Raw genomic sequence first — 27,341 nt, 5'->3', positions numbered from 1 at the left:
GGGGGAGGGTATGGTGGGGGAGGTGGTGGAGGAGGAGGTGGTGGGGGCTACTCTGGAGGGGGAAGAGGAGATGATAGTTCTGGGCATTGTGGAGGGGGAGGCGGTTCGTTCAACTCAGGTGGCGAGCCCACTGGAGAGAGTGGTGCAAATGATGGCCCAGGTTATGTTGTCATAACATTGACTGGTTAGCTATAAATTAGCTCTAATACAGTGCTAATAGCAATGGTTATGAACAATAACTTGTGGCTTGAGCCTCTATCAGAAGATTTATTCTAACCACAGGCACAGCATGTGTAAGAAACAAGGACAGAAACAGTTTCTCACGCAACAAACCTGATGCATTCTAAACATTGCAGCTTAAATTGGAAGCTGTCATAATTCTACAAAATTAATATATAAAGCTTATACATAATAAATAGATGTTGGTTGTCCCCCAACATTCTGTATGGGAGATCCAGGAAAAGTTTGATAATCATTTTAACATTCACTATTATTATGCACTAAATTCTCAGCTTCACAGTCAGTGTCAAAGTAAGATGTCCATGTCACATGCCTGGTGTCTATGGCTATGTTTGTTGTACAAGCCTTTAAAAATATTTCATCACCAGGTTTGCTTGTTGACTTTGTATTTGCCTTGTTGCTATAAGTGGACTGCCTTGTCTGTAACTTTACAAATTTTCTGTACACATCCCTGTGGAGTGGATACAAGTGTCTCAGTCTGTACATCTACTGAACTGTAAGATTTGATCACCAAGATTCTTTACTAATCCTAAGATTTGCTCATGCAGGTACAAATACATGGACATGAAACAATACATGTTTAGACCTTAGAACCAGAATTGAAAATGATACTTTAACTCAACATGTTAATTGATCCATACACTTGAATGTATGTAAGTTCAATGCTGACATTTGTATCCACACATGTCTATACATAAGTTCATTTGCACCCACTTGTTTGCTCATAGGTGTAGCTATAGAAGACCTTCTGATAAGTCACTGTACTTTTAAGCTTGTTGTGTCAATAAAGATTTCTCTAATTCCTGAAGAGAATTCTCCTTTCTGCACACATCAGGCTGAATACAACAGTGTTTGTACATCAACTGATCTGTAAGAATTGATCACCAAGTTGGCCTTGCTAACCATTATAAAGACTTGCATGTGTAGTGTGTACATACATCGTACATCTAAATTCCTGAAGAGAATGATCCACAAATTTTTCCAGAATGATCCATTCTGCGCACATCAACATAGACTGAATGTTTGTGCATGTACTGAACAGTAAGATTTGCTCACCAAGTTTCCTTACTATTACTAGTATATAAACCATAAGACTTGCATGTGTACATTTCTAATTCCTGAAGAGGATGATTCTCTCCGCACACGTCCTACCAGCAAGCGTGGCGTATAACCTGACATCGTCCTCGTCGCTGCCGCCCGTTATCGCCCGGTAGATCGCGTATGGCATGAGCTGCTGCTCGTACAGCACCAGGACGCGGTTCACGTCAATGTTACCGTTCTCATCAGCTGGAAAAGGATGGGAACACTCTTGTTACTTTGGAAACACAGAAAATCCAAATCTTATCAATTTTCCAAATGGACCATCATAAAGCAAGCCACAGCAAGAAAGAAATGATGCAACTGTAATCTAGTCATCAGTTGAAAATGATAGGAACACTCTTGGAAAGACACAAGAAATAAAAAAGTAGCCAAGGGTTTCCGCGATTCTGCCTGTAACTTGAGAAGTGTTTATTGTTGGATGTGCAGTACCTTTCCCAGGATCCTCCAGCCTGGCGTAGTTACTGGCGTCCAGTTTAGGACGACACTTCTCCACAGGAACCCAGGAGTACACCTCAGGACACAGCAGGAAGGACGAGTCGTAGTTACCCTGGCAACCAGAAAAACACATTCCTGTACATGGTCTTTTGGCTCTTCTGTACATGTGTGTGTTTTTGTGTCCATCTACCTGTGTGTGTTTTAGTGATTTTTTTTTCTCTAACATACACTGCAGCATTGCCATATATCCTCAGTGTGTCTTGAAGGGTTGCAAATGCAATATGGGTTAGGGCCTGGTCACATACACCATGCAACTGTCTCATGATTGCAAACTGAAGGCATCCTTGGGATGATGCATGTGTCCTGCGAAATTCAGCTGTCTTAGATCCTAAATGTAGCTGTTTGTTCTGCCATAGTCTGCCTGACAACTCTATGGCATCAAAATTGTACAATGACCTACAACGAATGTGATTGTGGCACAAGGGCCTTGTTTTCTCGGTGTGACGTATTACAGCCATTGAACAATGTTTTCAGATCTAAGGATGAATATAATGGCACATTACCTTGTACTTCATCTTGGGACAGGTGTGGATGTAGAAGCCCATGTAGTAATACTCCAGCCTGGGAGCCGTCTCATGCAGCTGCCTGGTCAGGGAGATTTCCCTGGAAACAAACACAGAAGAATCAAATACTGTGTCTGCATGTTATGTATTAACATACAATATACATCCACATAGAAACAGCCATGTTGATAGAGCAAAGATAGGGACAGGTCATGCAGAAGCTACAATGATGCTGAGAACATACATGTAATCACAACAGCTAGCTGTGGAATATAGTTCATCATTGATGAGAATAATTCCAGTATCTGTGTACATACATTTTGGGCACATGTTCAAAGACGTGCTATTTAAGACCCAGGCCGATATGTACATACATGTAAGACTGACAACAACCTACATGTAAGTTCAGAGTAGTGAACGAACAGGTAGAGTTACCTGTACACTTGGCAGATAGTTAGGTATACAGATCTAGACTCACCTGAGTGCTGAGTACGTGCCGAGGGACAGATAGTGATAGTCAGGGTCGTAGTACAGGTACACAGATGACACACAGCTCGGCAGGATGTCCAACACTCCTACTGCTATCAGCTTCCCATCCAACCAGTACTGCTGGTGGAACGAACCATTCCCACATGCAGGGAGGCCAGGCTTGTGCTCTTCCTACAAAGGGAATGGAAGGATATTGTATTAGACGTTGCCTTTATAACAAGATGTGGACAAGAAATACTGGTACATCATTTAGAACTTTGGTAAATGTAAATTAAAATTGATACATTATATCATATAGGCAGATGAATGTTTTACCTGTAGGGGAGAGTCCACTAGAAACCTGGTCCACTGAAACACACAAAGAAAAGGTTAGAAACTCTATTCTTAATATCTATTGTCTTTTTGTTACATCTGGTGAAACACTGATCTTCATGCGCACATACATGTACATGTTCTATACTTTCTTTGTTGCCATAAACGTAATAGTAAAGATAGAGTGTCTATGGCTACAATTCAAAGATCAACCTTTCATTCCCCTCAAACCAATTAATAGATAAAGAAACATAAAAGATCTGTTACCTGCTTCATTGTACACTTGTCAGGCTCATCCTTGTGTATGGCTATCTGGTACTTTTTATACAGCTCGTAAGACTCCATCCTCGTCCGGCTAAACTCCTCACTATTAGGTTCACTCCGGACTAGCCTCATCTGTGGGGAGGGAAGACAGGTATGAGGGGGGCCACAAACAGTTGGAAACAATTTGAAAGCAGTTATTAACAAGTGTTCTACTAGCACTATCATCACCAGTCTCTTTAAACTTCTGGATACCTTTGAGTCAAATTTTAAAGGCCACTATGGAGGGAGCCAAACTTAACATCAACTCATTTCTTAAGGCACATTATATCATTAACAAATACATGTATGATGAAACACTGACCTCCAACCTAGACAAGGCTTCATCTTTAAGAAAGTCTTCAAGTGACTTCTGGGTGTCTTCTTTACGTTCTTTCTTCCATGGCAGGTTCTGTGCAGTCTGAGTACAAATAAAAGTTTAACAGAAACATTAAATTTTATAAATGTATGAGACAGTGAAAATGAAAGGTTATGTCTGTATATCATTTCCAATGTACTGGGCCAACTTTACCAAAACACAGACAAGATTTTACAATCAGAGAAATAAGATTTCCCCACCTCTGCTGATTGTCTCAAGGCTTCTTTTTCCTGTTTTCTCTGTTTCCTTAAGAACTTTGCTTTCTTACAGGGAGGCTTGGAGGGGTCTGGACCTTCCCCTGGAAGTATAGATGCACACTTGTGAACTGAGACATTCTAAACACTGAAACAGCAAAAGTCCGACAATTACTGTACAACCAAATCATGATTGTAATCTCTAAAGCCAAAATTTACCCTCTTTTGTTTGCACATCCCTCTAGCTGATACTAATATACATTGTACTATATATTGTACATGTACTCTAGACATCTACCTTTTTCTCATTTTGTATACTAAAGCCATTGTGTACTTAGTGAAATTGACTGAATAGATGATTAGATAATGCATTTTTAGTATTGATGAGGATATTAATTGTTTGTCATTCTAACTTGTAATCATCAGTTTGACTGTAGTTGTCTTTAGACACTATCCGGTATTGTAAGTTTGATGGGGGTGGGGGTGGGGGGGTGGAGTATCCCTGCATACATGTACCTGCCCGTGGTACTTTGTTGCTTGAAGATGGCTTGTCCACTTCACACGAGGCACCGCCTTCCTTCACATCACCTTGACTTTCATGACTTGACCCTGACTTTTTCACCTGTGCTGCACCTGCTGACACCTGTTGCACATCTGAAGACACCTGTTGTGCATCTGACGACACCTGGGGGACGTTGATGTTTGAAGGCTGCTTGTCGGGGACGTCTTCTACCATGCTGGGTCCCTGTGAGTCAGAACCACCTTGCTCCCCTGGTTTACTGCCTAATGAAGTGAAAGGAATATTGAGTAAGAAGCACCACCTAGCCTCAAAGATTCATTGCCTGATGAAGTAAAGGGTACATAATTAGGAACAATACTCAGCTTTCCACCTTCACTGCCTGATGAAGAAAACTTGTCAAAACCTTTTAAGCTTACTTAAACATCTGAATTCTTCCTGATTTGTCCTTTTATTCAATAATGAATTGTTGAAATTTTTAAAATATTAACTTTCTTATCAAAATGTATGTAGTCATAATATTGCTACTATTTCCCACTAGTTAACCATGTGTCTGTAGGTTTTCTCTGGAGCATTAGATAGTAAAGGGATTACTAGTATTAGATAACTGCTACATCATGCTCTGGAAAACTTGATTATTGAAATCACTAACTTAACTACAAGCTTAAGGCTAACTAACCTGTTGGAGGATTAACCAGCAGTTTGGCCACCTTTTTGATCACCTTCTTCTGAGACCGGCTGGGACGGTACTGGAGAGCTGCACACCTGAAGGACAGGACAGAACGTCTTAAGTCACATAGTTTAACCTTCAACCTGCTGTAACAATTGTTCTGTTGTTCATATAAATATCAGTATGTTATGTGGAGTACTGTAGTGTGCAGAAGGTTAATATACTACATACATCAAAGAAATAAATTAAGTTTTACACGCTGATCCCTAACAGGATACTAATGACTATTTGTTATTAGAAGTTGATGATTCTGGGTTGACTTACTTGATAGTGTACTGTGGGCAGCATGTTTGGTTCATGGTTGGTTTGTACACATACTTCCCACTCCTGCAACAGATTTGTAAAAAGTCCTTAAGCTTTGTACAATCAGCAAGTGATAAGTTCTAAATACACCAGTTAAGGTGCTGGGAAGATACAATCAAACAGTACATGAAAAAGAGGAAACATGAATGTACACTACCGTTGAAAACTTCAAAACAAAATTGATATCTATGAGTATGATCCTAACTCCAGAATACTGAGCTATGATTGGTGCAAACCTTCTCCAGCCCCTGTCAATCAAGTCCTGGTAGTCCTGACAGGTCATGGTGTGGGCCCACATACCTGCAACACACAACAGGCAGGGTCAATAACCGTAAGGTCAGTAACCCCTGAGTTACTTGTACTAAACCTTACCTCATGCATGTGCCTACATATTTATGTCTAAAAGAGTAGCCTGGGTAGTGGATATTATCTGGATTTTGCTCTGCTAAGCTTGAAAAATTATTCATACTCATAGCTGGGGTAATAAAAGAGATTGCAAAAGGAAAGTTTGTTTCAGTAAGCATTTTTTCTTTGTTCCAGAGCACAATGTTGGATACTCTACAATTTGTTCTTGGATGCATAGAGAAGTTTTCAATGATGTCATTGGAATGAACATGTAATTTCTTAACACTGAGACTACGTATCTGTGCCTACCGTGGGAAAAGTTGGTGTCTGAGGTCCCACAGTATCCGCAGCGATACGCCTCATGTTCTGCAAACCACTCCACTATACTCCGACCAGACATGATGACTGAGGTCTACACCGTCTCCTGCTGATGGGGAAAATTAATTTGCAACAAGGTGGGAAAAAGGTAAACATTAGATTGGGTGACAGGTATTATGAGACATATGTGACAGATGGTTAATAATATGGTTTATCATACATGCATGTCATTTCCTATACTTCCTCTCTCTCCTTGACAGCTCAACAATATGTATCTATCTGGTCAGCCAGTATAGTACTGCAGTCCTAAAGCATAATTTACACACCAGGTAAAGCAGTACTTTTTTAAAAAACATCTTGAAACTGGTCAAGTCCTGCAAACATTTCTTCTGTGATTAATCTCTCAACAAAGATGGCAAGATGAAATTTTTCAACTAATTACTGAACGAATAGTATGAGTTTGAATGGTCCCCATCTTAACACTGTAACTGTGTAACGGCTGTGACCTATTTTTTTTTTATCTGCATAGTTTTCTACTTTCTCTATAATTATTTACGCCCCCCCCCCTCTTTAACCGGTATAATAACGGTGCAGTCGGCCCTTACCACTACAAATTGTAACTTCCAAACTACAAAAGAAACTTTTCTGAAGCACTTTCATCCTAATGCTTGCCTATAAAACAGATTTGAACCATGTTTTCCTACCTAATTCCACGATGATATAATTTGGATATTGCCTTTGCAGTCTGCACTTCCGCATTCCGCAGCAGCTCAGTTCGGTGTTAGGTCGGATGCTGGAGTGTGACGGAAGTGACGTCACTCCAGGTGACAACATGGCGGTGAGAATGATTTTGCAAAGTGACTGGCTGGACGCTTTGAGGTAAAAACGCGGCTAACCCACTTCTATATCACTGCCAAGATAACAAAATTACAATTTAGCACAATGATGCAAAAACTGAAGAAGTTCTTAGACCCACCTAACAGTTAGGAGTGACAAATATCGGCGGCTATCCACACTTGAATTTGCCCCTCCCCCTCCTTCAAAACTAAACAAATAATTTTAAAAACAGAACTCTGGAAACTTCTTTTTCTGCAAGAATCAGGTTTAATCAGATCTGATATAACGTTACATGCAAACTTTTTATCGGCAAAAGGGTCACAGAAGTTGCCAGGATACTGTTATTTTTGCTCAAAAGCTCACATTTTGTGTGTTGAACCTGGTTGGTCCCACTCCCAGAAATTTTTATGAATGACCATTTCCACACAAAGTAAGTTTTGACACGTACGTGATATCACTTGTACTGTAACCACGGCTTTGTTTGTTCAGGGAGAATGATGGGCAGGCTTGGCTGAGCTGTAAAAGGCTGGGTGAGTCTAGAACCAGTTGTTCTACTCAAATTTAGCCTTAACTTAAGGGATATCAGATCAATGTAGATTAACGTGCATCAGAAATTTGTTCTTCCTAAGACTAGATAACCATTATCATCACATTCCTTGTAATCTGTAATAGAGTAAACTTACTGCTGGTGTATTACTTAGTTTTGGAAATGTCATACTATAGTAATTAATGCCCCCCTCCCCATGCTAGGCCAGCCCAGTGTCCAAGGGGAGCTGAAGTCCATGGGCATGTCTAACGACGGTTCTGTCTATGTTACTGCATCAGAAGGATTCCAGGTCGGGGAGGTCACCAAGGTGGGTACTGTGTTCCAGGAGAGTCACACCTCGAACATTTTGAGTTCCACTCAATTATTGTCTATATTTTAATGTGTTATCGATATTTTATACAATTCGTCATTATCGAATATACTTCTTTTAACACTTAATCTTTTAACGCTAAAATATTACAATGTTAATGTGAATGTACATGTGATTTACAACACAATTAAGGCTGTTTCAGCCTGCAATGTTGTTTTGATGAATAAAGTTCAAGTATAAAGTTCAAGTATAACCCACGAAGAGAACTTTCCAAGTGTAGGGGTTCACCACAGTGTTTGTTGGCCGAAAAAAACTATCTGTTGTAGACCTCTGGCTAAGGCTTTCTCACAGTAATAGCTGATGGTTAATCAGGCTACTTTTTTTAGCTGCATGTGTATATGAACAAAAGATTGCAGAAAGACTAGGAATTGTTTGATCCCCTCTTTAATCCATCTTTGGTCCAGTACACCATGTAACTTTTTATAAGTGTACAAACTAAGGTTCGTTTTGTTCCATGTACCCCTCCAGCGGTTCATAGTGGTGTCCTGTCCAGGTGAAAACTGTGGTGCCAAGTTTGTGGCCCCCACTGCTGTCTTCCAGAAGGTTCACAGCAAAATGGTAAGCCTATGATAGGAAGAAGTTGTGATCTCTTCATGATCAATTAATTCTAGTATTCTTCTTTCTAGTTGACATCTATGAAACTGAACTCCCTTTAAACTGAAGTTTTAGGACTTGTTGCTTTTAACTTTATGTCCATATACAGTTTTGTATCGGTTTGTTTATTGTTTGTACACACAGGTGTCATGTCTTGACGTCTCCTCTGGTGGAGGCCTGGGTGTTTCCTGCAGCACAGATGGAACCATGAAGGTCTGGGAGGCTGCCAATGGGATAGTCAGGGTAAGCCGGGGTTATTAACTTATTAACTAGCTAAGTAATTAACTCATTAACCAGACTCTCCACTTTATTAAATCTGGTATTACATATGGAACCAGTAAGGTCTGGGAGGCTGCCAATGGGACAGTTAGGGTGAGCCGGGTTTGCTGTTACTAACTTATTTACTAACTTATTAACTAGTGTCCAGTTCATTAACTCTGGTACTACATAATTTATAAAGCCATGAAGGTCTGGGAGGCTGCCAACAGAATAGTCAGGCTAAGCCAGGTTTACTTTTTCAAACTTATTAACTAGCTTACTATAGCACAGATTCATCACTGAAAGCTGAGTTAACTGTTTGACCAAATCCATTTTTGGTTTCAGTCAGGTCAAGAACAATGCAGGATGAGCTGCAGTAAAGTTAAGTAGGTTGCAAAATTTGAAGTTTGAAAACAAAAAGTTACTAGTACTTTGCAGCCTGCAGTACCAGTCCTTATGTACAGGAGGCGCTAGTAAACTACGTAGATGATGTTGATTCGTTGGTTGATGACATTTAACAAATGTTCCAGAGGGAACTCCAAGGGCACCAGGCAAGTTGAACACCTGCTGGTTGATAATATCTGTTTTAGATGTTGCAGAGGGAGCTGCAAGGACATCAAGCTTTAGTGGAATTGAAGACTTTTGGCTGATAATTTGTGATTGATGTGTCGTAGAGAAAACCCCAAGGGTACATAGGTAAGGTTAAGGCTCTGTGGATGATAATGTCTGTTTTATGAGTTGCAGAGGGAACTCCAAGGCCACATAGGTGAGGTGAACACCTGCCAGTTCTTCCCGTCGGGAGTTGTGGTCCTGAGCGGTGGGATGGACTCACAGCTGAAGATCTGGTCAGCTGAGGACGGCAGCTGCCCGGTCACATTAAGGGGGCACAAGGGAGGTCAGTTTCTCTCAATTTGAGAAGTTTCTGTCAGTTTTAGAAGTTTCTGTTTGTTCAAGATGTTTCTGTTAGGTTTGAGATGTGACTGTTAGTTTAAGAAGTTTCTGTCAGTTTATAAAGTTTCAGTTTTGAGAAGTTTCGGATCAGTTTGAGATGTTTCTCTCAGTTTCAGTTTTAGACATTTCTTTCAGTTTAAGACAGTCATGTAGACCTATGTGATTTTGCCTCTATTGCCATCATAAAAAGGCCATGTGATTTTGGATTTCTCCCATGCTACCTTCAATCAAAGACTTCACAGAGAGTTTATGTCTTCACCACCGCTGCTTAGAAGGTTTTCATGAAAATTCATCCATCTACACTAAGTAGTTTAATGTAGTGTAGCCAGCTGCTGCCATGCCGTGTGCCTGCAAAGCTGGTGTGTTACGCCGAAGGGCAGCTATACAGATACAGATCACAGAGAGTGATAACTAACTTTACTCTCAACAGGAATTCTGGACACAGCAGTGATTGAGCGCGGGCGGAACATCGTGTCGTGTTCGCGGGATGGAACCGCGAAGCTGTGGGATTGTGGGTCGGCCAGCTGCCTGGGGACTTTCTCAGACTGTGGTGGTCCCGTGAACGGATGCGCCGTCGGAGTTCCCGATAACTCCATCAACCTGGGGGAACCTGATGAAACTCCCTGTAAGTTGTATTGTTTTTACTGATTTATTTTTGGCTAATGTTGTCCATGAAAATTATAAATCTGATTTTGGTTAAGCACAGCTTTACAATAGTCTGGATGTTGGGACCAAAATACTGATCTATTTCATTGTTGCTTTTCCCCATGGATGCCTCATGAGTGTTCTTTCTTATATCTCATAGCCTTCCCACTTTGCTTATGCAGTCAATTCTGCTTCTCAATTCTCTGGGTGCTCACTTTACATCAGATGCATAATACTAGATACATAAGATTTAAGAACTTATTATTACAACATTTCATACTAAAATATCACAATATTTCTACTTCCTGAGTTTTCTGGGTGTTCAGTTTCTATTTGAAGTGTAATACCAGATACATGAGAAATGTTATTATGGCAACATTTAATACTAGAATATCACAATATTTCTATTTCCTGAGTTTTCTGGGTGTTCACTTTCAATTTGAAGAGTAATACCAGTTACATGAGAAATGTTATTATGACAACATTTAATACTAAAATATCACAATATTTCTATTTCCTGGGTTTTCTGGGTGTTCCATTTCAATTTGATGCGTAACACCAGAAACATGAGAAGTGTTATTATAACAAACATCCTTGTCAGTGACATGTGTTCTTACTTTGTGTGTTCCTCAGCTGACAGAGAAGTGCTGACAGAAGGGAAGCTGCTGCTGCTCGCATGTGAAGATGGAGTACTCAGAGCCTTCGGTGTACAGAGTAGAAAACCTGTAAGTCTTCATTATGATTTGTTCGGTCAAAGAAAAATACTAAGGGACTAAAAATATGTAAAAAAATTATATATCATCATCATCTAGTTTTTGCAGTGTTGGAACATTATGCAAATAATTTTGAGAATATGATTATAAAAGAAGTTTGACCTCCATTGCAACTTGCCATGCATGCTATCTATACTTGAAGGTTGATACAGCAGCTTTCAGTTTCTGGCTGTTAATTTGCTTCCACTCCACCAGGACTTCCCAGAAGTTTTCCCTACCCAGTTAACTACAACTGTATCTGTATTGGTATAGCCAGTATTATCGCCCTTCAGCATAACACACCAGCTACATGTACATGTACCTAGTAAACTGTAAAGAAATGGCAAGATAGAAGACTCTTATATTACTCTCTCTTACTTACCAAGTCTGATGTTCATTTTAAGGTTCTTTTATATAAAAAAAAATATTAATTAAGCCACCAATGCCTGTGTTTTTCCACCCTGCAGGTTTTCCAGTTTGCTGCGTCCGCTGCGCTGAACTGTTGCTGTTTCCTGTCGTCTGTCCGCATTGTGTGCGGCGGTCAGGACGGCAAAATCTACGAGCTGGACATCCGAGACACCAGGTCAGTCTTACTATGTCTGTCCTACTGTTACCAGCAACAAGATTCACTAAAATACTTAGCATAACCAACTTTGCATGGACGGGCTGAATGTACAAATGGAGGTATGGAAGTTTATATATTGTGCCTGGGACAAAATTGTCCAGTCCACATGCACCATATGACCAGAGGAATACAGAGATTTCATAATGATCCAAAACAAACGAGGCAGGGGTAGTAAACAGTAAACAATAGTAATTCAAGGAATGACTAGTTTAACAGTGACAGCACCTAGAGAACTAGAGTTACTGTACAATATGTAATGTAAATTACCATGACGATGTGTGTTATTATATATGTCTGCAGACAGCCTGTCCAGTTGGTACAACTGTCGGAGTCCCCGGTTCTCAGCCTTGTTCCCTTCCAGTCAGAGTTCTTGGCATCACTCAGTAAGTTACAACAACTAGTATTATTCAGTACTTAGTATATATATGACAACTACAATGTATTACTCGGTAAGTTACAACTAAGTTCTATGAATGCTAAGCCAAGGTCTGTAATTTAAGATAAAAGCATGGTTTGCATATAATTTTTTTTCATGGAAAAAAAAAACTAATAAACATATATCAATCAGCTATTTATTTGTTATTAAATATGGCATGAGCCTCTGTATTGATTTCAAACAACATTTGGAGATATGTACATTTGTAATTGTACTGGATGTGATTAATACACCACTACCTAGGGTACATTGCACCAACATTGCATAGCTCATTGAACAAGCAGCACAATTCAGTAATAAAATGAATTTAAATTATAGCATTTGTGATGATGGGTTTACTGTCACAGTGTTACACAGATAGTGCATTCCCAAACACAATGTCTTCTTTCCCAATCAGTGTCCAAGAGTGCCAGGGCCAGGTTGTTGTTGTGGGAAGGTGTATTTACTCTCCAAGTATACAATATATTGTGTACATGTATACAGTTGTATGCCTACAATATTAGTACATTTGCATTAGAAAGGTGTGCAGACAGGCAAATTTGACGTCCTGTTTTACAATCTGTTTCCAACAGTACCAGGGCCAGGTTGTTATACAATGTAAGAAGGTATATTTTACTCTCCAAATATACATGTACATTTACCATCATGTACAATACCCCAATAGTTGCACATGCATATGCCTGCACTACTATATATTAGTGTTGACAAGGTGAACAGACAGGCAAATATGATCAATGATGTTTCTCCATCTCTGTCCAACAGTACCAGGGCCAGGTTAACGTTGTTGTGTGACAAGGTGGTATTTACTCTCCTGATAAACAATATGTACCATATACAATACCCCAACAGAAGAAGGTACACAAACATGCAAACATTATTGATGATGTCTTGTTTCCAACAGTCCCAGGGCCAGGTTGTTGTGTGAGAAGGTGGTATTTACTCTCCTGTATGTGGGTCAGGGCTGATGAATTAAACCCTGGGTACAAAATAGGTCAAGTGACAGGAAACTGGGCCACCCTGGTCGCCTGTTTGTCAATCAAAACACTAACAAATAGGACAAACTCTTATCGGCGCAAATACAGAGGATACTTTCTTTATCTTTTACTTACTGGGAAGTGATAGAAAAATGCTAGGCTCTGTCGTGAATGAAATGCTTGCTGGCAAAACTGTAAGCACATGACAAGCAGTTATATAATCAGTGCTTACTAACCTGCAAAATGGGACTAATGCTGTTGTGTAAGTTGTGAAATCTTTGTTATGGTTTTATAGACCATTTTCAAAGTGACCTCTTACTACAAACTCATCACATTACAAACATGTGCACTGTCTTCCATTGGGCAAAATTCATTGTCAGTTTGTGAACCCCAAGGCCACTTTCCTCTCTTACAAAATGCCTCTGCAAACTCAAATCAGCTTCATCAATTTACAGTAATTACACAGATCCAAAGCTGTTACTCTGTGTGCCAATCAAAACATCTAGTGCAAATAGGATTGACAGTTCATATGTGCAGAAATATTAAAGAGGTACAAGGGAATAGTGATGATGAATATTCATTAGCTCCATGCATGTCAACAGTGACAAAAATGTGACTGCTTGCATTTCTCAATGTAACCTTGATTACTGCGAAAATGTAATTAAAATGCAAAGCCGGAAAAACAGCTAATTTACCTACAAATTGGGACAGATGTACCCTTAAGCTGTGCAATCAACGCCTACCTATCAATTAAGGGCTAAAAACAGACATGGAAGGGGAGTGTTTGATCCTGCAGAAATTATGCACAGATGAAAGGAAACTTGTTTTTCTGTTTCTGAGTGCTGCAGGCCAACAAGGATTTGAGAGAAGAAGACAGAGAACCTTGTTTTTCTACAAATGTAGTACAGTAACTGCCGTTTCTGCAACACCAGCAGTTTTTTTTCAGATGTTTGCATGTAGAAATGGAGTGTCCTTGACCCACTTCTAGGATGACCTTCTGGAATGACCTCCTGAACCGTAAAAGTGGTAAAACGGAAGAAATTAGGTTTCCTTTTCTATAGAACCAAAAGAGAGGATGTTGCATGCACATGAAAAAAAACCTAGCTTGTGATGTTTTCTATTTCATTCTGCCTTAGAAGTTTTTTTTTTTGCCCCTTTTGTACACAGATGTTGTGGCAGTTGTTGCCTTGGCCTAATTCTAGGGCTGCTAGAATGTGGGACACTACAGAAAGGGCCACACCAGACTGGCTGGACAGGCTAAATTTAGTTGACCCATTGCAAAGAGGGTTGTACATGTAGACTAAAATGGTCAGTTTCTGGGGCATGAACAGCTATTAAACACTGGTCACTTTACATGGGGAAAGGCATTCATCATATTTGAAGGACACCACCATGTTGGAATTTATCCAAGTAGAACACAGCCCTGAGCCTGGTATACTACTGGATGTAAAAAGCTACACGTCATTTGTAGTGTACATTTCATATCACTCACTCACACACTCACACTCTCATATGTACAGTATATACTGTACATGTATTTTAGTACAGTGCATCAATGGTATTGCACAAGGCACATGTATCTGTGTCATTTACAGAGATACAATCTATTTTGTTATCATTCTATGATCAAAATGACTAAACAAAGACTGTCACCCATCTTGGGACATTAGATGGTGTAAATAAACTCAGATCCAGACAGTATCAATAATTAGCCTGACTAAATTTCACTGCTAGCATCATTGCTGGACTGATTGGCCTATGAGTGGACAGGGGAGGAGGCTAATTTAGGCTAGGCTATTTGCCATATCCGATTTGGACTGGGGAGCTTGCACTTATCCTTACACCCCCTTCCTCAAAAAATTGATTTTTTTGGCAAGTAAGAGTGAAGAGCCGAAGTCAGATAGCAACCAGGCTAAATTTAACTTTCAAGTCCCTGTCAGGGAAAATTGTTTACCACAGGCTACATGTTAATACTGCCGTCATCGTGACGTACATATGTACTGTATATAGAATAATTGTGTTGTTTTCTAAAGACTGCCATGGCGCTACGTGAACTGCCAAAGTGAATAAAGTTGATGCTTGTCCCTGCAGTTCCCAGGAGAGCTGGAGTATTACCTGAGAAATGAATTCCATACAAGTCATCAGGAGAAAATTGGCCAAAGGCCTCCATTCATTAACCCTGTCACAGGGAAGTGGAGCAGTGCAGATATCTAGTGTAAAAGACGGATCATGATGAGAAGGCCATTCCAAATCTATTTCCTTGTTCTTACACCACTCGGGGCTGATAGAATCTGGTCTATGTGGGCAGGTGGATACTACCTCTTGTCTGTAGTAACCACCTGTCCACATAGACAAGCATTAAAATTATCTGAGGATCACCAAAAAGTTAAAGTCAAATTGGTTTGAACACTGTTTACAGTATGATTATACATGCTTAGCCAATCTGAACATTGATTTTATATGGTATGTTACAAAGCATGCCATTTATGTATTTATATACCTGTACTGATATATAAATATATATCATAATGTAATATATGTATAGCTCAAAACAACATTCCTGATTAAGGAAAAGTCTGTTATTTGCTTCAGGTCCCACCATCATTTTGATAGACTACCTATTTCATGCTTTCCTGCAAATGAGGCAGAACATTGAATATTATTGGAACTGCTTGTATCAAATGTACTTTAAAAAAGCAATTTGTGTGTGCAAGATTGGGAATGCAGAACAGATTAAACTGAAACAGTATAACCAAGGACATTATACACAGATGTGTATAATGTCCTTGGTATAACCAACCCCCTGCCTTAAAAAAAAGAATTAATAGGTCAAACATATTGCGATTTCTGGCCTGTGTCACCCAGTAGCCTGGACTCCATGTGTTGTTGTTCTACATGTTCATTTCTTGTAATCACATAATCCATAATCTCCTGGCAGATCTATAAGTAGCCAAGACAGTATCCAATAGCCAAGACAGTATCCAAATGACCAAGACAGTATCCAATAGGGTGCGAAGCTTTGGTATAGGGTCGGATACTGTCTTGAGTGTTGGATATCATCAAGGAGGTTAAGAATCATCTTGGCTACCCGAAGATTTAGCTGGAGATTAGTAATCACATACACACCCACATGCAGCACCTTTTTTCCACAGGGATCATTAAGTGTGCTTTCAAGCATTCCCCAGAGAACTGATGAACTGGGCCATCAAGAACTGGGTTAATTACAGCTCTGAGATTTGCCTGTGTAAATGCTACCATTGTGGGTGCTTTGTACAGTGGGAGAACAGGGGAACAAAGAGACCAGTAATCTCCACTGCCATCCAGAAAACATCTCCCTCTAATTGTCCAATACATTAAAGAACATTCAAAACACCTGCTTATATCTGTTTGTAAAACCCCAGTGTTTCACAGAGAAATGAAAACCCTTTGAAGACACCTTGTTATTTTGAAGTGACAACCAATTGCCTCTAGCTTTGCCACTTATGTACAATGTATGTGAGGTAAAAATAGAACAGCCTTACAATAGTAACATTAAAAATGGGGCCAGTGACATCAAAATGATGTCTTCATGTGTCATCAGATAACCATTAGCAATTTTAGACAGATATATGTTATCCAGGGTATATGGGTATATGGTATCCAGGGTGTTTATTATTTGTGTAGCTCTTTCTGTATTATATTACATGCTATACACATTATGTTTTGATATAAATGTATATAGAGGAATCGGCAGTGTTTTAAAATAAGAAAGTATGTCCTGTCTACCCCCCATAAATGGACTGCCCCACAATTGTTGTTTCCATGGTGATGTGTTGCCATGGCAATTGTCCTTATTTGTCAGGGAGGGCGTGTAGTGTGTCACGCATGACCAGCAGCCCATCTGGCCAGAGTGAGGGGTCAGTAGGACACTGCCCACTAGTCACTCCAGCCACTGACCAAACAAAAGTGCAGTGCCAGTGTGTGTCTCCACGTACATCTCCTGTATGGTAAGTCTTGTGTTTTCCTTAAAGATTTTTCCCTCCTCCTTCCAGGTGATGGGACCAGCTTCCTGCCAGGGATGGAGGAGACGTTACCTGTGCAGCTGACAGGTCCAGACTGCGACCCTGTGTACCGTGTGGCAGCCTGTGGGAACCGTGTTTACTCTGCGTGCAGGGATGGTGTGGTCAGGAAATATGTGCTGTAGAGTCCAGGCAAGGATGGGGCATGGTTTACTCTCATTCATAGAGAGGGACATAGTCTATATAAAGGGTGTCAGTGAATCTAGACTAGAGATCATTGTGCAAAGTATTGTGGCAGCACTGTGATTACATGATTATGTACTGAGCCATTATCATGTAGTTGGAGCTCATGTTTATGATGTTAGCAGTCTCCATCTATGACCTACTTGGCAGAAAATGCTTTCTATAGATTTTGGGCAAGGCTACAGGGAGGACTAGGCAGTAATCATCATGTCAGGATCAGATTACTATAGGGTCTATTTTCTCCAGATCACACAGTGCTGTCCCTACAAGCATATCTCTGGAGTGGATTCTAAGAACATAGTAGTAGGAATTGCAGTAGTCATTGTGGCCAGATCAGATTACAATGTATCAGATTACAACCTAATGGTCCTGCACTTTGTGTCTATAATCAACAACAATGTGCCATTGATGTGCTCATTTGCCTTGATTTTTGGATAAAAGCCTTCGAAGGTCCCCTCTCTGGGCCAGATGAATAAATGGGAAGAAATTGTCCTAAATAGGAATCATTCACCAGTAAAGGGCAGCCATTCCCTGGCCGGCTAATTCTCCTGTAGCAAATTATTTGCCCTGCTTTTGCCAATTTCTGACTATTCATTGAGCCTATTATAGAAGAGTCAGTTCACGGGAGGCTCATTTTGAGCTTGCTAACTGAAACAATTAGATGGAGAGCCTCTTTACTGTTCTAGAGCATCAGCTGCTTCCCGGCTCTGCTATAACCAATCTTCTTTAGCAGAGCCTGGATTTCGGAGAAGTGTTTTTGTGGGCGTAAGATTGATTGTCAAGGTCACTAGAGGCACCCAACGTCCTTGATATTGAGTGGATTCCGGCTCCGACCATGATGCGCATTTCAATGAGGTGTTCCAGTATTGAACATAAGGGACATTAGGGGCCGTTTGTTCCAGAAACCTGGGTGTTTATCAATCTGATCAATCATGATGACAAGGGGATGGATGGAGGGATTAGCTTTAATGTTTCCTAGGGCAGGTACAAGGCAGCTCTGGGGTACAAATCACAGCAGGGACAAATCATTTTGAAGATTAAGAATTCTCAAGGTGAATTCAGATGGCTTCTGGTTTGGAAGTATGCACTACACAGAAGTACTGTGCCTATATGTGGAATGTATTAAATCAACAGAACAAGGAAGAAAGTTTAGGTTTCGAAAGACAATTTCGAAAGACCCTGCATCCTCCTTAAAATCTTCGCTACGTGTAGGAATGACGAAATATTAAAATTTATAACGATATGTTGGCTAATGCTATATGATTTTTTCAACCTTCTGTATAACCTTCAAAATGTACAAAAGTACACTCTTAGGCCATTATGGTCGCTTTTAAAGCGATAAAAATGTTAAAGTGGGTTAAAAGCAATAAATGTTAATATGATGGTGCATGGTGACTGTATCCTCAGTTATTCGATTTTGACCTGAACGACTCAGCAAACCAAGGGGTCCTGTTGGAGCAGCCCTGGTTAGCCAGACCTGGATAGAACATGACCTTTGTGTGCTGAAGGTCACAGTGGCCATGACGGATCACCATGACCCCTGACCTTCTCACACATCCCTGCTGGTGGTACCTAATTGTCCCTGCACATTTATAAAGTGTTGACCTAAATGCATACATACATTTTGGGGTGGTTTATAAAGCGCTGGCAGGCGTGCAAACCAGCTGTGACAACTTTCATTTGGGTTGAATGAACTCGGAACTGTGTGGGGAGGTCGGCTGGGGTTAGAACTGCTCCTCCACAGGCAAGTGCATGTACATGTACATGTTGGCATGTTGGATATTCATTATACTACAGGATATGAGTGAGTATAGTGAGTGAGTATAGGAATGATATTTGAAGCTCACAGTTATCAGTTAAAGTCTTCATCTATAAGCATATTCAATTTCTTTATTTGTCGGTGCCATTCTTTCATCATCTCTATATACATGTATGGCCATGTATGTGTGACTGCTCTGAGAGATGAATGATTGCTACGTTTACAGTTATCAGCTAGCCTTCATCTGTAAGTGTGTTTCAATGGTTCTTTATATGTGATCTGAGAAGTGAATCATAGCCATATTCACTAATCCTTGAGAGGAAAATTTAGATTCATAATTCAAAAGACATCCAGTCTTTTTTGCCCCTAGCATCTTGGATGGCACCCAGGCTGTCTTGAATCGTTATTGCCTTTATCTTGTTCTGGTAATGTCTGATGTCTGAAGCGTTTTTCTGCCAGGACAGTATCATGTAGTATGTGGGTGGATTTACAGAAATCAGTGTTGCTCATCTACAGTATAGTCAATAGTGTTGGTTTTAGTTGGGCCTAAACATTGTATGCATACTGTGTACGTTTCAGCTCATGTATCATGTATATAGACATGGGATCAGATTATGGTCTTTTCTTGGAATTGTTGCAACATTCTGTTTTTGTACGTCAAAAATAGATCTGTTCCTGTTATTGGCAGAGTGCAACTTGCATCATTATCAGAGTTCAGACTGTACCACTTGACTCCTACATGTATATAAGGGGGGGTGCAGCATTGAAAAAAATTGTACTTTCTACTCCATGACGAATAATTTTCCTCGTGGATTTTCCTCAAAAGAATCATGAAGCTGACCCAAATTTGGCAAAGCTTTAACTTTGGAAGATTAATTTTTTTCATTCACAATGCAGTTATTTTTTACCCTCTCACATGCCAACATGTGCACCTGTCAAATGAATGGCTTTTCTGCAAACAGCCATTTATCATGTGTTGGCAGTGTTGCAGCAGGATGCTACATAACTGCATTTTAACAATGTTGTTTCCAGATCTTGGTAAAGAAGTACATGTACTTGGTTGATGAAAACTGACCCCTTTACCAGCTTATCATTTTATTCTTTCAAGCGCTTTCAGAGTTTTGCATGTTGAACATTGATGGTGAACAGGTCTGAACAACAAGCTTGTTTTTATCTGTTCAAACGAGGTACAAATGTATATATATTATACACATTTGGGTTGTATTCAGTTCACGCAGGTGAAGGTTTTATTCCGTTGTTACAATGACATGTTTTGAACATCAGTGACAAGCAGTCATTACAAACTTGTCTGTCATGTTGTTTGCTTACCATGTTATTCTCTGTCCACAGTGATACGTCCCTGCCATGGCTGACCAGTTGAGTGAGATGACCGATGCGTGTGACCGCTGTCCCTCCAAGTCCCTCTCTCTCGAGAAGAGTATCCTCTACAACCTGCTCATCACACCCACCACCTCAGACGTTCCTCCCAGTTTACCCCACACCCCACGTACATGTAATCCAGTCAGCGACCCAGGTGTAGACCCAGGCAGCGACCCATGCGGCGACCACGGCCTGCTGTGTCCGTGTGGCTGTTGTTCGCACGTTTCCCCCGCCGCTGTCACACTCAGGAACCCCAGCTCTGCGCACCAGCAAGCCTGCCAGGTCCTGCTCAGAACTCTCACCTTCGTTAAGAACCTTCCGGCGTACGCTGACCTCTGTCCCCACGACCGCGCCCTGCTGCTGACCTCCGGCTGGTCCGACCTCTTCACGGTGGGGCTGGCGCAGAGCCGGGTGCACTTTACCACCGAGCCGACAGGAGGAGGCGGGGTGCAGTTCATCTCCAAGCCACCAGAGGGCGACAGGGCCTCCCACCGCGAGAGCCAGATCTTCGTGAGGCTGCGGGCGTCGGTAGATGGCGTTCCCACGGAAACGGAGGTTGCTAAGATACAGAATTTTGTGGAGCGTTGCCAGGTGCTGGACCTGGACATGAAGGAGTACAGCTACCTGATGGCTGCACTCCTCTTTAACGCAGGTCAGTTTGTTTTATTTGTCGATGTTTACAGGTTCACACCGGGAAGGTCCCCTACTCTATTCGATAAGTGTGGTGGGTTCTTTTAAATGCGTGGGGTGTGGCTTTCCCCAAACACGGGACCTCCATTTAAAGTTCTATCCGAGGGACATCCCTAACCGAAGCTAGGTACTCATTTCCACCTGAGTGAAGGGAGGAAGGTAAAAACAGCCTTTCCCAAGGGCACAAGATCAATGACGTGGGTAGGACTCGAACCCAGGACCTCTTGGTCCTGAACCAAACACGCCAAATGACCCCATGAGTGGTTAGAAGGCAATGTTTATTTTAAGGTAGTTTATCCATAGGATCGCAGTTAATATCTAAGTGTTATCATAATATGAATGGGTTGTCATGACTGGGATATAAAGCTGGAGGTCTAGGTGAGACCCACACTTCAAGCACATTGAAGAAGATACCCAACACTTTTCAACATGTTTTCCCTTGCAAAAGTGGTTCAGGTCTTACTGTTACAGTCTGGTACCAGTCATTGCAGCTTGTTCGCTCTATACGAAACTGTCATGCCCATAGGCTGTTTACCAATTATGCAAAACAAACAAAGAAACAAACTAATGTTTATTTAGATACATGTTTTAACCATCAGATACATGTAATTACAAGTAGATAGACATAGATATAAAGATATGAACATGGTTACAAGATATGGGCATAAAACAGCTTTATGTGGATACTGTTTGTTCATAAGATAAAGTGGATATCATCTTTCATTTTGTGGATACTGTTTGTCCTTGAACTATCATGTTTCCCTGGTTGTAGATACTGTTACCTCGGCTGCATCTGTGGAACCATTTGTTCTAGACTTTAAACAGATTGATCTGAATCCCAAAGTCCTTCAGATATACACTGTGCCATCTATGCTGGTATTGTTACTCTGGATGTATATTGGTTGTCTGTTGAAGACTGATGACATCCCATAATATCCAATACACAGGTCACTGAACTCTACGGGTCATTGAACTCTGTCCTTGGGAATGCAGCAATTGAATTGGTATCTAATGAACCGTAATTGTGTCCGGACCTGCAAGATTTTCTTCAAAAGATGATTGAACATTGTGTCTCTTTCTGCAGCAGATTTCTTTGTTCATAACATCTGTCACCAGTGTACGTCAAGGGAAGCACATGGTTCTTGCCCTAAATTTCGCAAAAATTAATGATATGTCTCCAGAGCAAATGGAAGCAGTTTCAGTCAACTACTCTCCAAGCAGATCAGTTAGACCAGTCTAGTACTCTCCAAGCAGAGGTTAGACCAGTGTATATCCAGTGTATATAGTACTAGTACCCAAGGAAAAGATGACATATATAGAAAGGCTGACAAATTAAAATGCCTACTAGTATATAACATCCAAAACAGGCTCCAGTCTAACCTCTGTTCAGAGAGTTAATTTTAGTCATTACCTGTCTAACAAAATCATTAATTTAGCAAATAATGACCTACCGGTAGATCAACTATAAAGCACAAAGAACATTTTAAACTAATTGACATTTTGTAAATGATTCAGTCTATATGTCACTGTTATAGAAGGAGTTAGAACAAAGTACATGTACATGTAGATGGCATTTCTCACTTCTTGCTATAAAAACTTTTACCTGGTAGTTTCAGAGCCAATCCAAATTATCCGCAACTACTAAGTACAAATGAAAGCACTGATCTAGAGATTATCACATCAGTAAAATAGATGTTAGGTTTCCCACTTTTGTTAATCTGCTATGTTTTACAGATGTGCTCTAGATCTGCCTTGGTTTCTTAGTTTCGTTATTGCAGAACATTATGCATTTTACCTTTATCTGCATCTTTTGATACTGGAATTGAAGGAACCAGTGGAAAATTCAAATTTTCCATCAGGCCTAGTTCTTTTGTGTTCTATAACAGATTGGCTGACCTTGAGGAGCCACCTTTGACCCCAAGGTTATGACAACAGTGCCGGGGTGTCAGGGTCATCTGTCTGGCCTTTCCTGATAACATTATTAACACTTCACTCTGACAGCTCTGGTCAAGCAACTGTGGGAAAACATCTATCACTTTTCTTATCTAAAACATATGATGTACGATTATTCAGTAATGTCATCAAGCATTTGCAAATATGCAAGCCATTTTACCTGATAACGTTATTTATTACCAGTGGTACACTTCAGTTAGACACATCAGATCTGATCATGTCAGCCAAAATTATCTCTTAGTAAAACTAGACAGTCATTTAAACAGTTTTCCTCCTGCCTCTATTATAATAGAAAGTTTATTGCAAATAGTTTCCCGAGGGCTAATTGCAGTTACAAACAACATAAGAAAGAAAATACAGTGGTATGTGAGACTATATCTACGTCTAGCCTTATACTATATTCTACAACATACATGGTACTAGTTTTACTGGGTTTGACTTCTTCTTTTTAGGCAATGGAAGACGAATCTACCCACTTATATAATGTGTTACCCGGTACCAGTAAGTTGTCTGTCAGATTGTTTGGCTGCTCCCTCAGTAGTGGTAAAGGTTAATGTGTGCACTGAAGCCAAGGTTGACATTCTGATGGCTTTCAAAAAACACAATAATGTTTTTCTTATCTTTTTTTTTATAAACCAGTATATTGTATTACAGACAGGTACATGTCATTGTCTATCTAGACTTATATTCTAGTGCCTTCGAAGAGCCAAGACTATGATAATAGCTTCAAGAACAGAAGGCCCACTACTAGTATAGTACTTAGTATTCCCAAGGTCTCATGGTGATTATTAACACTTCAGGTTGACAGGTCTGGTCAAGTCAGGTCCCTGGCTGCAACAAGAGCCATCTTAAAGTTGCACTCTCCTCTTCTATTAGCTTGTTTATTGTCTGTTGGATTATTTTGTTTTTCCCTTGGTTGCACTTTAATAAGCGTAACAGTCACTTCGGCAGTTTTGAGGAACAATGGCTCCATAATGATAGGTCTTTACTAGCTTGACCTCTAATGTGCTCAAGGTCAACCGCCAATGGCCGGAGGGAAGTCGACTGTTTGTTGTTTTTCTAAGAAGCGGGCGGATCAGGTATCCCATGATGCTTTGTCACCTTGAACTGTATTTGAGGACACGGTTTTGCCGTGCGCCCGGTTCGACACACGAGGCCTCACCTGTAGCGTCTAGACCTGCATGTAGCCCCCCCAGGGTACGTAAATGTACATGTAAATCTAGCAACTGGACCAATTCTCGGAAGAGTCAGACATTTCGGAGAAGAAAAATAAAATTATCCTTGGGTACATTTGTGTGATAACACCAGTTGAATAGGATTGCAAAAGATGCAGAGGATAGGAAAATCCAGTTTATTTTGTAGCTAAGTGTTTCCTTAGATTGTGAGTGATGTACGGTTATTTAATGGGAAAATGCTCTGAAACTGACACATGTCTGAAGTAGTCCACTGGTATATTAGAGTGTACATGTATATTGTTTTTAGGTACGTGTATTACACAGTCAGTTAGTTGTGACGGCTGCTTATATATACATGACACAAAATGACTTGATCAATCAACTATCAAGTCGTTTTAAATTGCTGTGTAATAAAATAGATCCTACTGTTAGTCATGGGAGACTTATGATTGCCTACTGTGAACATTCAGAAGTATTTCGTTACTCGGAAGGAGCAATGAAAGACACCACATGTGTTTGGCATGGCTAGGAGAAGCTCATGACAGTTTAAATTGGATCTCTTCCTTTGTTTGGCTTTACTTTGTAATCAGTTGTCATCTATAGGGGCGTCCATGCTCATTCTGATTCAGCAGTGGTGATATTGGATGATGATAATGTTATCAAATGTTGCTTCTTAAGACTCTTATCTTAATACGTTTGGTTCAGGTAACTAATTTTTTTTGTTTTTTTTGTACACACTCCCTCCAAGCATCTTGCATAAAGAGAAGTCTTTTACATGTACCGGTACCTGTAAATTGTTCAGGTTTGAAATTTGGCAGTTGATGTCCGTTAAATTTACTAATATCCTCATCGCCCTTGATCTAAAACCGTTACAAAGGTTGTGATAATTATATTGAGTACATAAACAATTGTGTGAGTCCATTATAGTGATTAAAATTTATCCATCAACGGATCTAGTACGACAAATTTGCAAATCCTTCTAGGTATGCACACTCCGGATGTGTACAGGGAATTGAAAATGCTTCATGTGGCCTTTACAATCCCGCAGATTATTTATTATTCATGAAATACAATATTTTGGGAAAGGTCCGCTGTTGAAGGTCACCCGGCGGATAAAGGTTAATAGATCTTAAGTATTTGAGAAGGTCGTTCCTTTGCTTTCAAGATAAATATTCGAGGAGGTTATCCTCTTCAAGGTTGTAACTATAGCTCCCTTGCAGGGAGTAACGACTCTCGAGTTGGTATTACCTTGGAAGCCAGCATCAAACTCACATGTACGCAGTTATTTTCACCGCTCGGTTGCGATTTTATAGCTCGGTGGTGATTTTTTTGCTCAGTGGAAATTTTCATGTAACTTTAGAGCATTTTACATGTCGCTTGGCATGTATGCATTTGTCATATGCATGTAACTCAGCTGTTTTCAGCTCATTTCAACTATTTTACTGAAATTGCGTAATGTACTCAGCAGGACACATGGTGATACAGACAGGATATACAGTTTGTGTGTAAACATTATGTATATGTAAACATTATCAGATATGGATCAGATGATATTGTCTAACGAGACAAAGATGACCTTAGTTGGTTGTTTATATCTAATCATAATCAACTGTGTAAAACTTCAATATACAGTCAAACCAGTACGAGTGACAGTAGGCAACATACCAGGGACCACCTGGCCAATTGTTGGTCCTTTATACAACTTACAAGGAGATAATTTTTCCCATTCAGACCAGTGCCAGTTAATACTGTTTATAGTGACCAGGCAGCTGTCCACACTCCACATAGACCAGATTTTATCGGACCCCTGACTGGTCTTGTTGAGCAGTTTTGACCATAAAAGTTAAAGTAACGAGGCATGTTCATATACACAACACTGACATTTTCGTGCAGTTCTAGATGATAAGTGTACAAGTTTAGCTTAGTTTACCCTCAGGATATACTATTAGCTAGTATGTCATAAAAATATCAGTTTATCCAATCTATGTGGAGACAAAGTTCATCTTCTGCAGTGTTCCAGCAAACATGATTAGACAAAGCGTACCACGAGGTTATCGTTTTCAGCACGGAGTTTGCGCTCACAGTTTCCTCGCGCCAGCGCCCGCAGGCTCGGAGCATACGTGTCAAGGATGTGCACGCGGCAGAGGCGTTTGATACCCTGGTCACGTCTCCTGTCACCTTGAGGATAGCATTCACTCCAGCAGTTCCATTAAACTTAGAACTCAAGGCCCCCAAGGTCAAGGTCTGGGGTGGCAGGCACAGCTTAAGGCAGTGCCTGTTGCAAACAGACCAGATAACTCTTACTACTGGTTAATTAGTAACTCATTGATTGGCAGGTCATGGAAAGGTGAATTATTTTTGGTTATCTGGTGTTATATCTGTCAGGTGGACGTCAGGACGTTGCCCGTTCAGGTGGCAGGTGAGTTTGTTCGTCAGGCACAGGGCAGGAAATACGGCGGTCGATCCTGCCTTGCCTGTCAAGGTCATAAAGAACTCTGCCGTATCCTGCCCTGTGGTGTCCTTTATAGCTGCAAATCACAGATTAAACACTTGTTTTGCATTCCCCAGCCCAGAGACATGCTTTATATTTAGATTGTGTCATACTTTTCCCATGAGATGGCCCTCTGGGTGACATGTTGACATTAACACAATATCAGGCTCCCACAGTTATCCTTGCACCTGCTTCATTTTATCTTTATTTCAGGTATTCTATCGCCAGGGAAGCTCCCATGGCGGTGCAACCATGTGGCTGTTAACCTAGAAAGTCCCTGTAAATCTACCCAATCCTCGGCTTTGTTGGCTCAATTTTTATAGCTTGGACGCTTTTGTGTCTGGTGTTGGGAGGGGGGTGGGAAGGAATGCCATGCCTTACTCCCGTTGACCTTGAAGGTATTACAATGTAGACTACATTAATAAATCCATCAGCAG

General features: G+C 40.5%; 3 protein-coding genes and 1 pseudogene across 6 annotated transcripts in view; 3 read left to right on the top strand and 1 right to left on the bottom strand.

The window, feature by feature from the left end:
- LOC109481236 overlaps window positions 1-1,206 on the top strand; it is a 9,018-nt pseudogene extending 7,812 nt beyond the window's left edge.
- Window positions 1,207-1,231: 25 nt separating this feature from the next.
- On the bottom strand, window positions 1,232-6,334 carry LOC109481237 (arginyl-tRNA--protein transferase 1-like). Its single transcript, XM_019783779.1, has 13 exons — window positions 6,218-6,334; window positions 5,800-5,863; window positions 5,525-5,587; window positions 5,210-5,295; window positions 4,530-4,796; window positions 4,020-4,117; window positions 3,766-3,861; window positions 3,408-3,536; window positions 3,144-3,176; window positions 2,818-2,999; window positions 2,340-2,439; window positions 1,771-1,888; window positions 1,232-1,527 (listed from the first exon to the last, which is right to left on the bottom strand). Exons 1-13 carry the CDS (start codon window positions 6,306-6,308, stop codon window positions 1,352-1,354), a joined length of 1,503 nt encoding a protein of 500 aa, XP_019639338.1. The 5' UTR covers window positions 6,309-6,334; the 3' UTR covers window positions 1,232-1,351.
- Window positions 6,335-6,982: 648 nt separating this feature from the next.
- On the top strand, window positions 6,983-17,400 carry LOC109481232 (proteasomal ATPase-associated factor 1-like). The gene is made up of 11 exons (XM_019783775.1): window positions 6,983-7,105; window positions 7,553-7,593; window positions 7,814-7,917; window positions 8,449-8,538; window positions 8,719-8,817; window positions 9,577-9,727; window positions 10,214-10,408; window positions 11,062-11,153; window positions 11,648-11,763; window positions 12,106-12,188; window positions 17,247-17,400. The coding sequence occupies exons 1-11, from the start codon at window positions 7,017-7,019 to the stop codon at window positions 17,396-17,398; spliced, it is 1,212 nt and encodes a 403-aa protein (XP_019639334.1). The 5' UTR covers window positions 6,983-7,016; the 3' UTR covers window positions 17,399-17,400.
- Window positions 17,068-27,341, top strand: part of LOC109481230 (nuclear receptor subfamily 0 group B member 2-like) — a 24,489-nt gene continuing 14,215 nt past the window's right edge. The window contains exons 1-2 of one of the 4 annotated variants that reach the window (XM_019783771.1): window positions 17,068-17,201; window positions 20,566-21,247. In XM_019783771.1, the coding sequence (XP_019639330.1) occupies window positions 20,581-21,247 (667 nt within the window). In that variant the 5' untranslated portion in view covers window positions 17,068-17,201; window positions 20,566-20,580. Of the gene's footprint in view, window positions 17,202-19,074; window positions 19,201-19,378; window positions 19,462-20,159; window positions 20,254-20,565; window positions 21,248-27,341 lie in introns of those variants that run through there. The other 3 variants (XM_019783772.1, XM_019783774.1, XM_019783773.1) reach the window with 3 other exon arrangements.

This window comes from Branchiostoma belcheri, unplaced genomic scaffold, assembly GCF_001625305.1.
Source record: "Branchiostoma belcheri isolate BF01 breed outbred unplaced genomic scaffold, Haploidv18h27 scaffold54, whole genome shotgun sequence".
In the NCBI taxonomy this organism is placed as follows: Eukaryota; Metazoa; Chordata; class Leptocardii; order Amphioxiformes; family Branchiostomatidae; genus Branchiostoma; species Branchiostoma belcheri.
This window is presented reverse-complemented; position numbering and strand designations above follow the sequence as displayed.